At 60.3% G+C, this 17,764-nt stretch overlaps 7 protein-coding genes across 7 annotated transcripts; 4 read left to right on the forward strand and 3 right to left on the reverse strand.

The window, feature by feature from the left end:
* Positions 1 to 1,057: 1,057 nt before the first annotated feature.
* On the reverse strand, positions 1,058 to 1,768 carry CGCA056_v008578 (uncharacterized protein; the record flags this gene model as incomplete). Its single annotated transcript, XM_037323825.1, has 1 exon — positions 1,058 to 1,768. The coding sequence occupies one exon, from the start codon at positions 1,766 to 1,768 to the stop codon at positions 1,058 to 1,060; it is 711 nt and encodes a 236-aa protein (XP_037178198.1).
* Positions 1,769 to 3,653: 1,885 nt separating this feature from the next.
* On the forward strand, positions 3,654 to 4,544 carry CGCA056_v008579 (uncharacterized protein; the record flags this gene model as incomplete). Its single annotated transcript, XM_037323826.1, has 1 exon — positions 3,654 to 4,544. One exon carries the CDS (start codon positions 3,654 to 3,656, stop codon positions 4,542 to 4,544), a length of 891 nt encoding a protein of 296 aa, XP_037178197.1.
* Positions 4,545 to 7,857: 3,313 nt separating this feature from the next.
* Positions 7,858 to 9,639, forward strand: CGCA056_v008580 (uncharacterized protein; the record flags this gene model as incomplete). Its single annotated transcript, XM_037323827.1, has 1 exon — positions 7,858 to 9,639. The coding sequence occupies one exon, from the start codon at positions 7,858 to 7,860 to the stop codon at positions 9,637 to 9,639; it is 1,782 nt and encodes a 593-aa protein (XP_037177558.1).
* A 1,628-nt stretch (positions 9,640 to 11,267) lies between these two features.
* Positions 11,268 to 12,458, forward strand: CGCA056_v008581 (uncharacterized protein; the record flags this gene model as incomplete). The annotated part of the gene is made up of 1 exon (XM_037323828.1): positions 11,268 to 12,458. The coding sequence occupies one exon, from the start codon at positions 11,268 to 11,270 to the stop codon at positions 12,456 to 12,458; it is 1,191 nt and encodes a 396-aa protein (XP_037177559.1).
* A 560-nt stretch (positions 12,459 to 13,018) lies between these two features.
* On the forward strand, positions 13,019 to 14,280 carry CGCA056_v008582 (Carnosine N-methyltransferase; the record flags this gene model as incomplete). The annotated part of the gene is made up of 2 exons (XM_037323829.1): positions 13,019 to 13,110; positions 13,158 to 14,280. 2 exons carry the CDS (start codon positions 13,019 to 13,021, stop codon positions 14,278 to 14,280), a joined length of 1,215 nt encoding a protein of 404 aa, XP_037177556.1.
* Positions 14,281 to 14,340: 60 nt separating this feature from the next.
* rhlG-4 (Rhamnolipids biosynthesis 3-oxoacyl-[acyl-carrier-protein] reductase) lies at positions 14,341 to 15,240 on the reverse strand (the record flags this gene model as incomplete). The annotated part of the gene is made up of 2 exons (XM_037323830.1): positions 14,341 to 15,088; positions 15,134 to 15,240. The coding sequence occupies 2 exons, from the start codon at positions 15,238 to 15,240 to the stop codon at positions 14,341 to 14,343; spliced, it is 855 nt and encodes a 284-aa protein (XP_037177557.1).
* Positions 15,241 to 15,839: 599 nt separating this feature from the next.
* On the reverse strand, positions 15,840 to 17,466 carry CGCA056_v008584 (uncharacterized protein; the record flags this gene model as incomplete). The annotated part of the gene is made up of 9 exons (XM_037323831.1): positions 15,840 to 16,146; positions 16,192 to 16,352; positions 16,397 to 16,437; positions 16,485 to 16,592; positions 16,638 to 16,748; positions 16,794 to 16,856; positions 16,903 to 17,073; positions 17,119 to 17,295; positions 17,340 to 17,466. 9 exons carry the CDS (start codon positions 17,464 to 17,466, stop codon positions 15,840 to 15,842), a joined length of 1,266 nt encoding a protein of 421 aa, XP_037177554.1.
* Between the last annotated feature and the right edge of the window lie 298 nt (positions 17,467 to 17,764).

Below are 17,764 nucleotides of genomic sequence, written 5' to 3' on the forward strand. Positions count from 1 at the left end.
CAATCAGCCGCCGCCGTTGCGGCCGGTGGCCCAGGCCTCGCGGTGGCTGCCAGGGAAGACGGTGCAGCGCTTTGCGAAAACAAGACGAGAGGCTTCGGGACGGAGGGGGGGGGGGGGGGGGGGGATCATTACAAGGATCCCTCCGCCTGGCCTGTCATTGTTTTTGGCGTCCTCCGTCTCTGCGGTTAGCCTTGCTTGGGAGGGGTGCTTTTGACAGCCCGCATCGACCATCATTTCCCACCTCAGCTCGTCAATCTCGGACTCCAGCAGGACGGCCTCTCGCTACAGATCGGATCTCGGGGTTTTGTTTCCCTTTTGATGTCGTCGCTGGACATGTCTGCCAACATTCCCGGCGAGTGCACCCATGCTTGGCGTACGACGAGAAGCAGGCCGCCAGACGGCACCCAGAGCAACCCATCTTCATGCGCATCTCGGCCGGACCTCTCCCAGATGACCTCGCCGTCACTGCAACAGCGGGCATCCCAGTCACGTTTGATATCCTGTGCCCCGCCCATCCCGAACCTTGTCCCGCTGCGCTGACGATAACAACACAAACACGCTACGAAATCCCAGCAAGCACGTCCAATAACCCAGTTTGTCAATGTTGACTTTCAAGCTTCCACCTCACCATCAACTCGGTACCAGACATTGTCTCAGACGCTGCACTATCAGCGTCGCATCACGAGCCCTCGCGCCCCTTGCACGAGGCGGGCCCTCGGAGACGTTGGCCCAGTTGAGGCCGCGTCGCGTGGGCTGGATCGAGATCGCCCAGGCGCTGGAGAGACCGTCGCCGTCTCTGGCATCTTCTGCATGGTTCACATCACTCGCAGCACACCACCAACAGGAAAACGCAGATCAGGGTTATCGCCGGCGGCGGCGTGTCAATTATGCACCTAAATAATACCGGAATGCCAGATTACCATCCAGAATGACGGGTATTGTACAAACTCCCATCCATGCGACCCTGCCCTGCCCGAGGACGTATACCAAAGGAAAATGCCACCACCCAATGCAGATGACCAAAATGGATTAACGCCGTGTAATGCTGTGGTGTTGCTCACTCCTTGGAGGGCAACAGAAACCGGACCTTCTTCTTTGGCTTTGCAGCCTCTACGTCTTTGCCCATGTCTGCGTCCTCCTCCATGTCGCTGACAGCGCCGATGCTGCTGCCCAGCTCGCTCAGCAGCTCCTCCTCCGTCTCCTCCTCAATCGACCACACGTCCGGGCTGGGCTCGCGCCAGACGTGCTGCTGCCGGTGGCGGAAAGACACGCTTTGCTGGCGGCCCCGCCCGGCGGGACGCACCGGTGTCCGGCCCCGGCTCGGCGACAACAGGGCGTCCGGATGCGTCTTTGGCCGCTTAGACTTGACGCCGTCGATGGTGAAGTCCCGCAGGCTGAACGGGACGCAAAAGCCTTGTGGCGCAAAGCGGATGTAGTCTTCTTCGTCGTCCTCTGGCGTCGCCAAGTCCGACAGGTCGGGTACAGGCGGCGACTTGCGGCCCTTGGCCTTGTCCAACCCGTCGAGGCTTGACGGGCTGACGCTGCGTACAATCTCGCGGGGGCTGCTGTCCTCGATCCCGGCATCGAAATCCATCATGTCGACGTCTTCGTCCTCCTCCAAGTCGGGCGCCGGCGTGAGAAAATAGGTGAGGGGGTCCTCGTCAATGTCGTCGAGGGTGGGGTAATCTTTGGGCGTCGTCGGCATCAGGCGCACCTGGGTAGGCGGCCAGGAATCCCGCAGGCTTGGTGAGTTTGGGGTGTGAGGCATTGTGAATGTTGCCGCTTGGGCGTTGTTGATATGCAGGCGACTGAGAGCCCTCGCCGGCCTGGCCGGCTCAAGTGTGGCACCAAACGAAAGCGACGAGAGTAATCCGCGTACAGCACGTAACGCGATGTGGTGAAACGTGACGGACAGCTGGTCGAGGCGACGGCTCGTACTTATAGCCGCATCACAGCCTCGACGAGGCGGACGCTGGCCGACCTGCCTGGCTTCCCACCACACCTGAGCCTCCCACACCGACAAGGATCACGGCTGGCTGGTGATTCGGCTCAGTCATGTCGGCCAGCCCAGATGTGCCTTGTATGGCCTGGAGAAGGTGGTCACCAGCGTGAATGGTCCGGCGCTGAGGTCTCAAAATCGCGGGGCAGCCAGCCACCGCCAACCCCCACGTGGAGGAGGCCTGCGAGGGCGTGACTCTGTAGCCGCCACGGCCGACCTAAAGAGCAGTGCAGCGCCATAAGAGGAGGTGCGCGTCCAAAAGTGGTGGTAAGCTGAGCCCAGTTGCATCCGTGTTCTGTCGCAACTCAGGTTGGAATGTCAGAAATCCGGCATTTTGGTTACTTCGCGCTGGTCCGTGAGGGTGCTGTCAGGTGCGACTATCGCGGCTTATGAATAAGCTGAGACAGGCCGGCAGGCAACCACTACACATTTCTGTTGGAGGCCGAGTCAGGCAGATGACTGTTTCTGCCCACCACAGCCAACCGACGCTGCCGAATACTGGCACTAGGTCTCCCGTCTGATCGGGGTTGGAAAGTGCAGCAAGGAATGCGCAAGACAGGAATTCGCTAGCCTGCGCGAGGAGCAAGTTTTGGTCAACCTCCCACGCTTGTCGGGGCGACTGGCGTACCTTGCATGACGCCTCGCGGTGGCGCATTTGAGTCGACTCGCGCGGCCTCACTGGATGTGCAGCAATTCAGAGCTGCCTCGTTCTCGTATGAAGAAAGGAGTCAGCCATTCTCAGCCGCGAGAGGATCGCCAGGGTGCATGAACCGCTGCGAGATGGATGCAGTCAGACACGGCCGCTCTTTTCTCTGGGAACAACGAGATGCGAACTGTGGAAACCCCAGACGGCAACACAGACGACGACTAGTCGAGACGAAGCAGCTCAAGTTTGTCTCGACGTCAAGTCAGGTGCCTTGCCGACTGTGTACATATTGCGTCATGACTTGGATTTGACAAGGCCGGACGAACGTCCTTGGACTCGAACCGCTGCCATCCCATGGAAAGCTGAATCACGACCCGTGGTGGGACTTCCGGCTACGGGCCGTGATCGAACGTGACCGGTCTGTGGAGTCTCCGCGCCGACATCAGCCTGCCGCGCAAATACGCTTTAGTATCGGGTGACACAAGTGTTCCCTGATTGCATTCAGTGACAAGCAACCAGTCGCAAGTGAGATGATATCCCTGCTTACGTCCCACGTAAGAGGGCACCGCCGTAGTCTGCACCATCAAATGAGGGGCAGCCGGGTTTGCGGCCTCATTGGCACACAGCAGATGCAGGCAGACTGGGACGCGGAGGCATCATCAGCCGGCTGCCCGGATAAGAGCCCAGCCCGGGAGAGGTAGCAATGGCTGTGAGGGGTCATTTCTCGCAATGGAGGTGGCTCAGCTGGATGCTTTCGGGTGGGGGAGCACGGAGCAGCTGCGCGGTGCCCCGGACGGACGAAGAATGTGGGCGTGAAGCTTGGGCCACTCCTCCCCTCATGGATTCGCCACGTGACCCACTCAACGGTCTGGGGAAGGAGGATGCCTGCTTTATGCCATCCGAAGCTTCAACCGTGTTCCAACTTCAGAGGTTCTTTTGACTACATCAGATCCATTTAATACCACTGTGATCGCTAGGTCAAACACGCTTTCAACAAAAAATTCCAGCATGCTCGTCCAGCTTCCATCCACGGCGTCCTCCTCCATGTTGCTGCGGATGGTCACCCAGAACGTCCGGTACGCCACCAAGAGTCCGACACCAAAGGAGAAGCCGTGGAGCTTTCGCGGTCCCAAGCTCATCAACCAGCTGGACTTCATCACAGCTGGTCACGAGTCTGCCTTCATCTGCCTCCAGGAGGTGCTCTACTCCCAGCTCCAAGAGATCCAATCATGGCTCGGCCCGGGATGGGCACACATCGGAGTCGGCCGGGACGATGGTAAGCGAGCGGGAGAGTTTTCCCCCGTCTTTTACCAAGTCAATCGCTGGCAGTGTGAGCGCAACGAGACACTATGGCTGAGCAAGACCCCGGGCAAGCCCTCCAGAGGATGGGATGCCGTCCTCAACCGCATCGTCACCGTCGGCGAGTTTGTCGACAAGCAGACCGACGCGAGAGTGGTTGTTATGAGCACCCACTTTGACCACATCGGCGTCAAGGCGCGGGAGGAGAGCGCCAAGCTCCTCCTCAAGATTGCCCGCGACTGGAGCAAAGGCGCCAACGGAAAGCCACCCACCACAGTCCTCCTTGCAGGCGACTTCAACAGCACGCCAGAAGACAACGCATACAAGACCATGGTCTCACCAGACTCGGGCATGGTTGACGTGTCCGCCAGAGTGCCAAAGGAGAAACGATACGGAAACGAAATCACCTACACCTCGTTTGAAGAGCCGAACGAGACGCCGTCGAGAATCGACTTTTTGTTCGTACAAGATCCAAGCCCGGCCACCGTGAGGACGTTTGGCGTGCTGTCGAACAAATTTGACGATGACGTCTACTTATCCGATCACAGGCCTGTCGTCGCGGATGTGGAAATTCCCGTGCTACGGCCAGCCAGCTTTTGATCAGTATCGGGGGAGGCGTGGCCTGAGTGCGATGCCACGCAATCTGGGTATCACAAACCTAGCAGATCTAGACTGCCCGATCCTCCGAGACTCCTGCATGACTAGCATGTTGGACGCTGCCAATATTAAAACTGCAAACCTCAAGACAGCGGCCACACAAGTCGCGAGCTGACAAACGCGCCCTCCCGAAGACTCCCGCGCCGGCCTCTGTTCATCTCAAGTCGAGAATGAGACCGTTCCGGCAGAATACGTTACCTGTGGCGCCGGGACGCTTTTGATAGTGGCGTCGAGCGAATATGCCTCGAGCGAAAAGGCGGTGTGGTTCCGGTGTGGTGTCGCGCCTGCGCTCCACAGCCAGCAATCGCCGTCGATCCGTCCGCCCCGAAATCTAGACAATTGAGTCCATTCCTCGAGGGACAGCACTGTGCATCTCGAGGTCTACGATTGCCCTGCGATTGCCCAACTATGCACCCATGGCGTGCATCAGATCTGGGGAGCTCATGCTTACGCCGACGTTGATATCGACAGCGTTCTCAACAGCGACGGCCGAGAATGTAGAGTCTCCGGATTCCCCTCCCCCGGCTCGTTCGTGCTCAGATGGCTGGGCTCCACCCTCGACACGACCACTTGCATTCGACAGCCACGCAGCCATGAGAGGCTCCGGGAGGGCCTCAGTCGTTCCCGTTCCGGCATGTCCTCGCGCTAGGCGGGCAAACAGGCCGGGGCCACTGTTGAGGAGCATGCGGGAGAAACGCGCAGTGATGTGCAACACGAATGGAGCGCAACGCCATCTTCTCAATCCACCGGTTCACCCATGGGCCTGGTTGTCCTGTACGGCAGAGACTGAACATCTCCGCAGTGTCTCTCCCAACGGCACGTTCAAGAGACATTCGCAGACGGCGTGTGCTCTTGAGCCCGAATCGGACCCCGCCAATCAGACGGGAGGCCGGTGGCTGTTCGAGACCACACCGGGAGACGACGGCCAATGGGAAGCGCACAGTAGCAACCGTGGCAGTGTCCGAAAGCACCGCATCAACTGCAACGATGCCGATCCGTTGCGGTCCTGCCAACGGGCAACAAATCTCGAACACGCCCGGGCGAAACATTACGGCTACACAAAGCGCAAGGATGGATCTGGCCCTGGCCGCAGCGCAGCATCCAGCAGTGTGATGCCATCTCACATCGTGGTGCGCGGAGCCAGACCCTGCTGGGCAAGAGCGAAGCCATCCGCAGAAGGGAGATGGACCGATGACTCCCATTGCCGACCCGGATCCGCCCTATGAGACGAAGCAGCGGGCCCGGTTTGCAGGAGACTGCATTCCAGGCCGGGTGGGTCGCGTCATGATTGGGCTCTCCGGAGCGGCCTAGTGTGCTGGCCTCCAGAGCCTGCATTGTGTGCAGACTCTGCCAGCGCTGAAGGCAACCGTTTGTTCGCACCAGTGCTCAGCCTGGGTCGCGCACCATTCATCTATGCTGACGCTGAGGTTTTTTTCGTGCCCACAAGTCGACGAGACACAAACGTTGACGACAAAACCCGATTTAGCCAGATGTCTTCAAATAGGTGAAGGCGCGGTAAACGATTGGATGCCGGCTCCTGTCTGTCAGCATCTTTGACTGTTGATACCCAAAGGCCAAGCCTGTTGCAGGGTCGGGCATGAAATCAGCACGCAGACTGAAAATTTCAACCGAAAAGGGCACAACGCACCACACATGCTCCGTCATCTTGAGTGGCACCCCCCGTCTGGTTTGGCCCTGGAGGTGGATCTCCCGCGCACGCGGAGACTCCCAGCCACAAAAACGAAGCCCGAGGGAGGCAGGCTCCATGCCCTCACCCCCCTGCGAGGCGGATGTGCTGTTGGAGATTTCGATGCTCGAACCTCGGGATAACAGCACACAATTGACTCACGAGCGCGCACAAAACGTCTGCGCCTGTGGTTTGGATTTCAGTGATAGTTGGTGGCGCAAGATAACCCTGGCTGACAGGGCCCCCGATCACCCAGGCCGTCCAGGTAATCCACTGCAACGGTCGCGGACGGGAAGAAACGAAAGACAAGCTTCTCCACAGTTGGGCCTGAGTGCGTTCTGGCGCTCTGACTCGAAGCGGCGGCGATTTGCACCGGCGCCAACACAAGCACCAAAGCCAGGGGCCGCCCATTTTCCCAACTTTGCGGTCAATTGCGGTGTCGAGGATTCCCTGGTCCCGTCAGAGAACGACAGCCAGCCAGCAGCAGAGGCCAGACGACGACGACGCCAGCACGCCAACTGAGCTTCCTTGCTCCCACGCGGTGAAGCTGAGGCTATTGTCTTAGCTCGCTATCTGGGACCGTTCCATTTCTGTCCATGAGCCCAAGAATCCCATCCTGCCAGGGCTGGGACACGGGGCAAGGGAGGTTGACGGCGAATTGCCCTGGTCTCCAGACCAACTGGGCCTCGCTTGAATGCCGTCCCAGCTGCCAATGCTCGTCGTACACTGCACATCGCGGGCATCGTCACCACGAAACACGGTCCTCGGGATCCGATTTCAAAGCCGGCGACGAGCTCGCAACCACAGCCACACCTGCCCTCGGGCTATCGACCACGCTGGCCGGCCATTGGAGTGACACTGGACGGCGGCAGAGCACCCCGGGCAACCAGCGACATCATCTGCTGTCAGGTCCTTTTTTTGCTGCGAACACGCCCCTCCACGTCCCCTGCCAGCACCACCGACCCCACGATTGGCCTCTGCATTTTTATCCCCCTCAAAAAGAATTGTTCGGCTGCGCACACGCCTCCTCCCTCCGAGCGATTCCTCTTGCTCTGTCTGTCTCCCTCTCTCTCTCTCTCTCTCTCTCGCTCGCTCGCTCAGCAGCCGTAGCATGGCACGGAACGGTGCACAACAAGCAAAAGTAATAAGATGTTGGTCTCGTCCAGCCCGCCCAAGCGTCCAGTCCGTATTTTTGTGCGTTTCAACAGACCACATCGCCTCTTCTGACGATCGACAGCAATACAGTGCTCCGTTCGACACCACACCAACGAACGCATCACGCCCAATTTCACACCCCATCCCGGTCGATTCTCATACCCACAAATACGGGCCCTCCCTCCATCAGATAGTGGTCGCATCCCCTTCCGGATCCCCACCGTCCGCCTCCCTCGCCCTCTGTACAAAAAAGTTCCCGCTCCCACGCACACTGTTCCCACCAACTCACTGCTCTCCAAGAACTCGCAACACACTCACGATTGCACACGCCTCCTCCGAGGCTCATTTGCCTCTACACACTAGTCGCTCGACTGCGAGCAAACACACATTCACCAGCCATCTGATCCCACCGCTATGGCAGGCAAAGTTGCCTACGTACAAGACGCTGAAGACGACGCCGGCTCCGCTCTCGAGGGCGCTGAGAGGACGTACGCCCGTTCGGTTGCACCCAGCAGCCCCCAAAAGCACACGGCCAACGTTGCCAGACCCCGACCCAAGGAAAAGAAGATGAGAAGAACATCCATCCAGGACCCAGGTCTGACCGACTCGGACGACACCGTCAACGACCCCACGACGGCCAAGTATGAGCGCCAGAGACACGAAAGGGTCAACGAGAGGAGCGGGGAGGAGCGCCGTCGAAGGAAGAAGGACGAACAGAGGCCTGTCGACCGCCGCGAACAGGAGAGGCCCAAGAAGCCTGCCGTCCGGCCCCCGGTGAAGAGCGTCAAGACGGCCCCGGTCGTCCACACGCAACAGCCTGACGAGTACCGGAGGCCGCGCTTCGAAGACGACTCCTCGCAGTATGGCATCCAGCCGGCACAGGCACACCGCCCGAGAGGCATGTCGAACCGACCCAACAGCTACTACGGACAAGGCACCCGGCCGCCCCCGGCGAATGAGCGCTGGTATGCTCAGAACGCCCCGTCGCCGTACGCCCCCTCTCCGATGGCCCCATCGCCGATGCAGCCGCTGCCGCCGATGCCTCAGCAGTCCCCCTTCACACCGGGCATGCCCTATGCTCATCCGCAGGAATGGGCCCAGCCTGGCGGGATGCCGTACCCCGCGCCGCCGTCTTCGGCAAGCGACTACTTCCCACCGCCTCACCATGCACCACCCCCTCATCATGCAGGGCCTCCCCAGCCGGCACCCGGACAGACCCACCTCGCCCAGCGCTTCCAGAGACCCTCGTCCGCCATGGGCCATCGCTCCATCTCGGACTCGTACGAGCATGACCCGTACGAGAAGGAGCAGATGCCCAGGCGGCGGTCGGTCAAGATCCGCCCGGCCGAGGGCGATCCCCGGCAGCCCAGGGACGATCCCCGACAGCTCATGCCGCCGCCGCCGCGCCCAAAGACAGGCCAGCCGACCCGGCAGGCTGTCAAGGGCCCACCCCGCCAGAAGCCGGCCCCCAAGATGCCGCCCCCACGCCAGATTGCACACACCAGCTACGACTCTGACGCCTTTGACGACGAAGATTCTCTTTACCAGCAGGTCGTGCACTACGAATACGACGACGGTGTCGTGGACCGCCCTCGCGCCCATCGTCGGCGCTCCAGCGCATACAGCCGTGAGGGCTACTCCATTGAGCCTGCGGGCCGCACCCGCCGTCACTCGTACATGGCCGCCGCCGACAGCTACCCGGAGCCAAAGGTCGGCAGCTACTCGGAGCACAAGATGGCCGAGGCCCAGCACGCTGCCATGGCGTACCAGAACGGCGTCAGCGGCGGCCCCACGGCGCCTCTGACCGCCGCTGCCCTCAAGGCCAAGCAGAGCAAGAGCAGCCGGTCCAGCGGCAGCAGCGAGAGCCGCGACGACAGCGAGTACCGACAGAGCGCCACGACGCGGACCACGCGGTCCTCGGCTATCGAGAGCGAGGACGTCACCATCAAGGTTACCGGCAGCGCCGTTCTCAAGATTGGCGGTGCCGAGATCCAGTGCCAGGATGGCGGCGAGATCAACATCACCCAGCCGAGCCGCAACGGCGGCAGCGACCGGGCCAGCACCGTCTACTCGGACGACCGCCCGAGCCGCAGGGACTCACGCCCGCTGCCCATCCGCGCCCGCGCCGACTCGTGGAACCGCAGCCAGGTCAGCGACTACAGCTATGCTCCGCAGGCCAGGCCGCCCTTCTTTTGAGCGGCCACGATGACGACGAAGTTGACGAAGCGATGGAGTTTCCTACGATTTCATTGAAGCGAGCGTTTTGCATTGTATCGATACGATTGCTTCTCTTCTCTGCATTGAGGTTGACGAGGTTGACGCTCGTCTCCCCATTGTTACCACCTTTCTATTTGCATTTCTTATACCATTTGAACGAATCATGTATATGCAGGCTCAGACAGGGAGCCTCGAGGACGTATGGAATTTGTATGCTGGGACGCGATAATGGGTCAATGTTTTTCTTCCTTTCTGGGCATACGCGGAGTAGAGGCCTCTCTTGGCTACCCCCGGGTGATGGCTGTCGTGCCTGCGACACTACTCGCCCTGACCGCGTGTCGGGGCGGAGCAGTGTGTCGCATTTTCAGCACGGCGTACGAGTCGGACACGTTGATAGACAACCTGTATGGACAATCCGGGAAGTTCGCACTTCCTGCGCTATCAGGGAGGGTGGCATGTGGGAAATTGTCATGGCCATCATCGGGATTCGCTTCTAGATCATTTGGAGGATACCATTTTGTAGTGGCGGCCCGCGAAGGGTGGCCCGGTTGGGGGAAAAAAGGATACGGATAGGTGTTGCGGATGACTCGCCCTTTGAGCGGCGAGACAGATACCCCTAGCATGGCTGAGCCATATAGGCCGCAATTGAAATGAAAAGTTGGAACAGTAACCGCTCTGATGGTCCAATTGTCCCGTGATGTGCCCGCCAGTCCGGTCAGGTCGTAGACGCACGCCCTCCATCCCACGAGGGAGGGCGATCAGTTTCCGTTCCAGGCAGTCCGATCGACGAGCAGCATTCGCGGGATGCCTCAGAGTTTTGCGCCTGTCATCTCTTTTGGCTTTCAGGTCCAATGAGAAGGGGTGAACGTGTTGGCCGAGCTTATCCGCAGGGGTTTGCAGAGCCCGTCAGCGTGCTGTAGTTGGCGCTGGCGGACGTGACACAGACTTGAAACGGCACAGGAATAGGGCGTAGGTCTCTTTTTGGCGGCCTGCGGTGTGTGAAGCGACGATGTCTGAGTTGACTGCGCGGACGGGGCTCAAACATTTAGTTCCGTGCGGGAGCGGGATCCGCCGCCCGTTGCGCCGTTTGCCGTTTGCTGGGATGGTTTCTGTGACGGGACGACGGAAATGGAAGGTTCGTGGACGGTGGTGATTGGGTGGTGCGGTTGCTGGGCAACGCGCCGGTCTATTGACTCGCGACGTCATTGGGGGATGGTGACAGCAGATGAACTCGAGGAAGCGGGATGCAGAAAAAAACCCTGCTAAATCAGGTCAGCACCCAATGAGAGGGACTCACTGGCAAAATCCAAAAAAGAGGAAGCAGGGAAACCCGTGCTGGACCCCGGTTGGCATACTCCCCCCACCAACCACCTCAGTTGTACGTATCCCAGCCACATGATTTTTGGTTTCTATAGGAACAACCATCCACCACGCAGGTGGCCAGGCAACTCTTCTCTGCACTCTTCCCCATCCATCCGCAATCTGATTTTCCTGCCCTTCGCCTTCAATCTGAAGAGTGGGCTTAGCATTCCATCAACACCACGAGATTGTCTCACCGATATCGAATCCCACCTTTGCACCATCCATCGTCACCGAATATCGACACCATGGCTCCGGCCGTCGTCAACGGCCTGGCGCAGCACGCCCGCTCCGTCATCTCGGGCGGGCTCTCGAGCCTTCCGCAGACGGCAGACATCACGGCGAGAGGGTTCGACCCGGCCGTCGGCCCCCTCGTCGCCAGATCCATCCTCGCCGCCCGTGACGGCACGCCGGCGAAGGAAGACCCCAAGAGCGGCGTCACAAGCCCCGGCGACATCAACAACACGGCCATTTTTGTGCTATTCGGCCTGATCGGTGCGGCCTTTGTCGTCACCGGCATCTGGTTCTTTTTCTGGGCCAAGAACGGCGGCTTCTACTTCAAGGAGGACGACTGGGACGACTACAAGTCGACCGTCCTGCGCCGCAAGGGACCCAACGGCACCATCCTGTCCAACGCCACCAAGTCGACAAAGCTCGGGGGCGGCAGCGTGTACAAGGACTACGACGATAACCAGACCAGCATCTCGGGCACCACGCTGTCGGGCATCACTGCGGGCGCGAGCGACATCGCCGCCCGCGAGAAGCGTGAACGCAAGAAGGAGAAGCGGCGTAGGGAGAAGAAGGAGGGACGCCACAGCGAGAAGCGATCCCGCCGGAACAACGACGAGGCCAGCGTCCTCATCGATGAAGAGGCGGAGCGTGAGGCCAAGCAGCACCTGAGGTCGTACCGCCACGAGAGGCCTGCCCGCGTCGGCGGCATGAACAAGGAGTCGGAGTCGTCCGAGTGGGACGGCTCTACCAACCCCACTGAGTCGTCCGTGTCATCCAACCTGCTGTCGAACCGCGAGACGACGCCCACGTCGACCCCGACCAAGGGCGGCATTCGCAAGGTGTACAGCACGGCAGACCGCAACGAGGAGCGTGAGCGCCAGCGCATCCGCGCCGAGGCCAAGAGGCTGCAGGAGAAGGGCCGCTCAGCCGGCAGCTCCAGACGTGACTTCAGCTTCCAGCGCGCCAGCACGATCGCCGAGGACCAGGCCACCCGCGGATACGCTCTGCCGCCGCCGCAGGAGGAGCCGGAGCCCAGCGTCCCCGGCGCCTGGACCGAGAGCGACATTACCAGCGCCGTCGAGAGCGACTACGGCAACAAGTCGTACCACCACGTCATCCCCGGGCTGAGCAGCCAGAGCGCTGTGAGCAGCGAGTACGCAGACGAGAGACGGAAGAAGAGACACGCCCGTCGTCACCGTGATCACTGAAAGGACTGGATGGGAGGACAAATTGATTGGCGAGCATTGCAACTCTTGGCGTTGGGATTGATAATGAGGACTGGGACTATGTAGGTTAGCACGCGTTCATGTAGATTGACGGATAAACGACTCATGGTATTGTCGGACGTATACAAACAAATTGTCATTCATTCGGTGTGCTGGGAGGTGATGTTGAGGTGAGGTCGAAGTCACGCTGTGACCGTGCGAGCACAGTGTAAAGATCTTCTGGGGACCCGATTGGTAATGGCGGGGGCCGTTCTAGCCCCGCGTCCCCAGGTGAGTGCGATGCGCCGCTGTCGGGGCAGTCGCTGCTGCTGGTGAAAACACCGGATACCATGATGTCGCGATAAGCCCCTCCATTCACCCCAAGGAGGAAGCCCCGGTCGCCCGACGAAGAAAACCAAAAGTATGTTGTTCTCCAGGACTTGGGCGGAGCGGAGCGCCCTGTCGCCGCCACAGCAGCCCCGACTGCCCCTCCTTGCACCGCGGCCGCCCGCCGAAAACTCAGAACTGACGAGCGTGTTGAGGACCCGACCACCCGCGTCAAAATGGCCGACGACGAGCAATGGAACGGCATGGAGAGCACCATGGAGGACCCGGAGGAGACCAAGGTCATCTTTTGTGCCCTGGACTCGTTTCTGTGAGTGTGGTCGTGTTTCTTTGGTGACCGCAGACTGACACGCGCAGCCAATATGCCAAGGTGGCTCACTTCAACGTCACTCACCTGAGGAGGCAGTCGTTCTACGCGCTGCCCCAGGCCCACTGGCAGATGCTGGCGGCCCCTCCCTTCAACTTCTTGGACACGCTGGAGCGCACGGATGAGGCCATCGACACCAACGCGGAGCTCGCGAGGGCGATTGCGCAGAACGGGCTGCGGTCCTGCGGTGCTGTAGACCCTGGCAGCGGCGAGCCCAGGATGCCCGACGAGTGGGTGGGCGTGGCCAAGCACAACGACACCGACAAGGCCCGGAGCACCCTGCGCCAGTTCTTCCGCGACTGGTCGGCCGACGGTGCGGAGGAGCGCCGCGCGTGCTACGGCCCCGTGCTGGACGCCGTCGCTCGCGAGCGCCAAGACGCCGCCGCCGCCCCGCTGAAGGTGCTCGTCCCGGGCGCAGGCCTGGGCCGTCTAGTGTTCGAGCTGTGCCGCGCGGGCCACGACGCGGAGGGCAACGAGATCTCCTACCACCAGCTGCTCGCCTCCTCGTACATTCTGAACTGCACGACCGGGCCGGGGCAGCACACAGTCTACCCTTGGGTGCACTCCTTCTCCAACCACCGCACGCGGACGAACCACCTGAGGAGCTGCGCGATCCCCGACATCCACCCGGCCTCCGCGCTCGCGGCCGCGGGCCCGTCGGTCGGTTCCATGAGCATGTGCGCGGCCGACTTTCTCTGCCTGTACGCCGACGCCGAGCACGCGGGCGCCTACGACGCGGTGGCGACCGTCTTCTTCCTCGACACCGCGCCGAATCTGATACGCTACCTCGAGACCATCCACCACTGCCTACGGCCCGGGGGCGTGCTCATCAACTTTGGGCCCCTGCTGTGGCACTTTGAGAACAACGCTCCCGGGAACCACGGCAAAGACACGGACGGCGACGGGGAGCACGACTACAACAACTCGTCGGGCATTGCCGACCCCGGCAGCTTCGAGCTGAGCGACGACGAGGTCATGGCGCTGGTGGAAAGGGTCGGGTTCGTCGTCGAGCGCCGCGAGACGGGCATCGAGGCGCCCTACATCCACGACCGCGAGAGCATGTTGTCGACGACGTACCGGGCGAGTTTCTGGGTGGCCCGCAAGCCGCGGTAGCATCTTCTGTCACAGCGAATAGCATCATAGACGGGCATCGTAATACACATTGTTACTGTTCTACAATTTGGACACGTTCAGCTCCCCACGCTGCCACAGCGACCCTCCGTCAATCGCGATGACCTCGCCGTTCACGTGGGACCCGGCGCGGCTGGCGAGGTAGACCACGGCGCCTGCAATGTCCTCCGGCTTGCCGAGCCGTCCCATGGGGTTGCCCTTGCCGATCTTGTCGGCGCCGCCGGCAATCTTCAGCAGGCCGTTTGACATCTTGCTGGGGAAGAAGCCGGGTGCGATGGAGTTGACGGTGATGTGTCGCGGCGCCAGCTCCAGGGCCAGGTTCCTGCCGAGGTGGATGACCGCCGCCTTGCTCGCGCTGTACCCGTACGTGCCCTGCTTGCCGAGCGTGCCGATGCCGAGGCCGGCGACCGAGGCCGTGATGATGACACGCGCCGGGTCGCTCGTGTTGCCCGCCTTCTCGAGCAGCGGGGCGAAGAGGCGGATGGTGTTGAAGACGCCCTTGACGTTGAGGTCCATGACCTTGGCGAACGCGTCGTCGGGGTGCGAGTCGAACGCTTGTCCCCAGGTGGCGCCCGCATTAGCAAACAGAATGTCGACCTTGTCGGTGTGTTTCTTGACCTCGGCAAGCAGGTGCTCGACGCCCTTGATCGAGGCCGCGTCGGCGGGGACGGGAATGGCAACGGCGCCGGGGCTGCGGTTCGGGAGGGTGTTGAGGGCCTTGCAGGCCTCCTCGCACGCGTCGGCCTTGCGGGAGGAGATGAAGACCTTGGAAGCTCCAGCCTGCAGGAAGCTGTGTTTGTTAGCAGAGTCAATCGGCGCAGGGAGCTAGACGTACGCTGAAGCGGCGTGCAGGCCGAGGCCGCGGGAACCGCCCGTCACGACGGCGACCTTGCCCTTGAGCGAGAAGAGGGACGGGAAATCTTCCAATTGAGCTTCGGCCATTTTTGCGTTTGAATGAACAACAATAACAAAGTGAAATTGAAAGGGGAGGTCGGGATTAATAACCCGGAGCTGCAACGCGCGGACCCCCCGGTCGGTGACGTTTGCGGGGGCGGGTTACCGAGCCTCGGCTTGAGCTCTGAGCTAGCCCCGGATTCACCGACCCACACCTGAACGTGGGGTGAAGCTTTTGTAATTGGCATTTTGGCTTTTCAATGTGCAGAATTTCAGCAGTTTGCTGTAAGGCACCGATGACAAGGGTATTGAGGCGCAGCGACATTCGTCATTGATATTGGCAATTTGGTACTAGATGCGATACGTAAATGTAAAAGAGATCCGGACACAGTCTCCCATGGTCTGTCTCCATGCCGGTGCTGGTGCTGTTTTGTGTTGCCGTCGAAATCGCGGCGAATAAATCCTTGAATGTCATAAATCGTCATCCGTAAGATGCAACATGAGATGCAACGTAGAATAGCCTTCAGAAGACTCAGGTCGTCGAAGGGCAATCACCCTCGACGACAACGTAATATACTGCCACAATCGCTTATAGCTGTGGCGGCTGAAACGTCGGGTTCCGTCGAACCCAGGATCACTGAGATCCCTTACAACTTTTGCTCCCAGCAGTAGTCGACATTCGCCCTGATTGTGGGGATTTCATCCTTTACGATGCTGCCGATGAAGAAAACCTTGATGTTGTGTTCAATCGTGGTGAGTTTTGCGTAGTTGACGCGCGACTCTTTCGAAAGCCGCTCGCCCTCAATGTTGAGCCTGGCTTTCACCGGGGGGAATCCGAGTTCCGGTTCTCTCGGGAGCTTGTAGGCGCTGCGGTTCCGCTCGTGGATGACGCCGTGTTTGAGGGGCTTCACGCCGCTCTTTCTGCAGCCTCTGCCTCCGTACGTGAGAATCGGCCTGACTTGTCAGTGAATGTCATGGTGTGGAAACAGGTCTGCTCACACGCAGGTCGAGTGGCCCTCGTCGGTTGCGACCACGATGAACCGTCGAGGTCCGACGTGGAAGTGGCCGCCCCACGGATCCTTCATTGACTGCTTGTCCGACATGGTCGGTGCCGCTTGCGCTGTGCTACCTCGAGGTTCGGACCACACGATTTTGAAGATCTACCATGTCAGCGCGAGAAGCACGGGGATATCGGACTACTCACTGCTCCAGGCTTAAACTTGCTCGACGGTTCGACTCTGTAGCCTGTTGATTGTTAGTGCGAACTACGGGTCACGACTATAGGCACGTACGAGGATCCAATCTCTCGCCATAGGCGGCGAGCTCTTGGGCACCGACAGGCCCCCCCAACGCTTTTGGCGTGACCGTACCATCGTCGTCCTCCTCCGGCGAGTAGGCCCCTGTTCGTGTCAGCCACAGCTACCAAATCGAGGGCGTTGCCATACCGTATCCCGAATCGATAGACGATTCACCTTCATTCGCGTAGCCGAAGTTGTGGGAGTCGCTCGCTCGCATGGCCTCAATCTCCTCCGGTGCAAAGTCCTGTTGGGGATCGCCTGGGATTGTTAGCACGGCTTGCGATGTGGATGCAGTGGGCATACCCTGGTAGGCATCGGTTTGCGCATAGTCTGTCGAGTATGCCGTGTTTGTATCAGTAGCAAGTGCTGTACGGGCTTAGCGTTTGTGCTTCAATCTCAATGGTTCTCTTACGCTCTGACTCTGCTTCGTAGACTGATTGTGTGGTCTCCTGTTGCGCGCCGAAGAAAGGGTCTAGAGGCGGAACCTCATCGGGAGTTGGGGGTGGATCGCCTGAAGGGTCGGGCTCGGCTTCGGCATACTCAGTCGGCTGGTCTTTTGAGCGTTTGCTCCTCTTCGTCGTATCTGCGTTGCGTTAGCCGGGTAGCAACACGCGGCCAGCAGACTCACCATGACTACTCCCAGCCTGTGACCCGTACGCATAGCCATAACCGCTATCGGGAGTGTCTGACAAGGACAAGTCGTCCAGGCCATGCTGTATGTCTATCTCGGCCTGCTGGCGAGGTGCGGCCTCGTCCTGAGGCTGGGCACTCGACGCCCCCTCGTCCCACTTGTACTCGGTCTCGCCTGTGACTGTCAGATTTTGCTACAACACCAAAGTTCCCACTCACCATTCCGCTTCATGCGGTAGCAGTAGTACTTTGAATACTCGGCCGACCACACCCAGTCACTCCAGGGGCTACCACCGCCGCCATCGTGCTTCGACTTGTGTTTACTGGAGGAGCTATGCTTCGGCATAGTGGCATCGCGGGTCTACACTTTATGTGTGTCCCGCTAGTGAAAAGTGCCGATCCGGGGGGGAGGGGGGAAAGAGTCCACAGCAAGTCGGGTTCGGGACTCGGGGGAGGGAACGGGTCCTGATGAAAGGGCCAGTTGAGCCGCAATGCAGAGAGAAGAGACAATCAGACGTCGATAGGCAAGTCGGGCCTGAGATGTCGGGGCCGTATGGAGGATAAATGCAGCAGGCCGCGGGCTTAATTGGTGGCAGCAGCTGCGCAGGAACGCGTGACGTATCCGGAGAGCTGTGACTGGCGAA

The sequence above is a fragment of the Colletotrichum aenigma genome, assembly GCF_013390185.1.
Source record: "Colletotrichum aenigma strain Cg56 chromosome Unknown KSG_Cg56_contig05, whole genome shotgun sequence".
In the NCBI taxonomy this organism is placed as follows: Eukaryota; Fungi; Ascomycota; class Sordariomycetes; order Glomerellales; family Glomerellaceae; genus Colletotrichum; species Colletotrichum aenigma.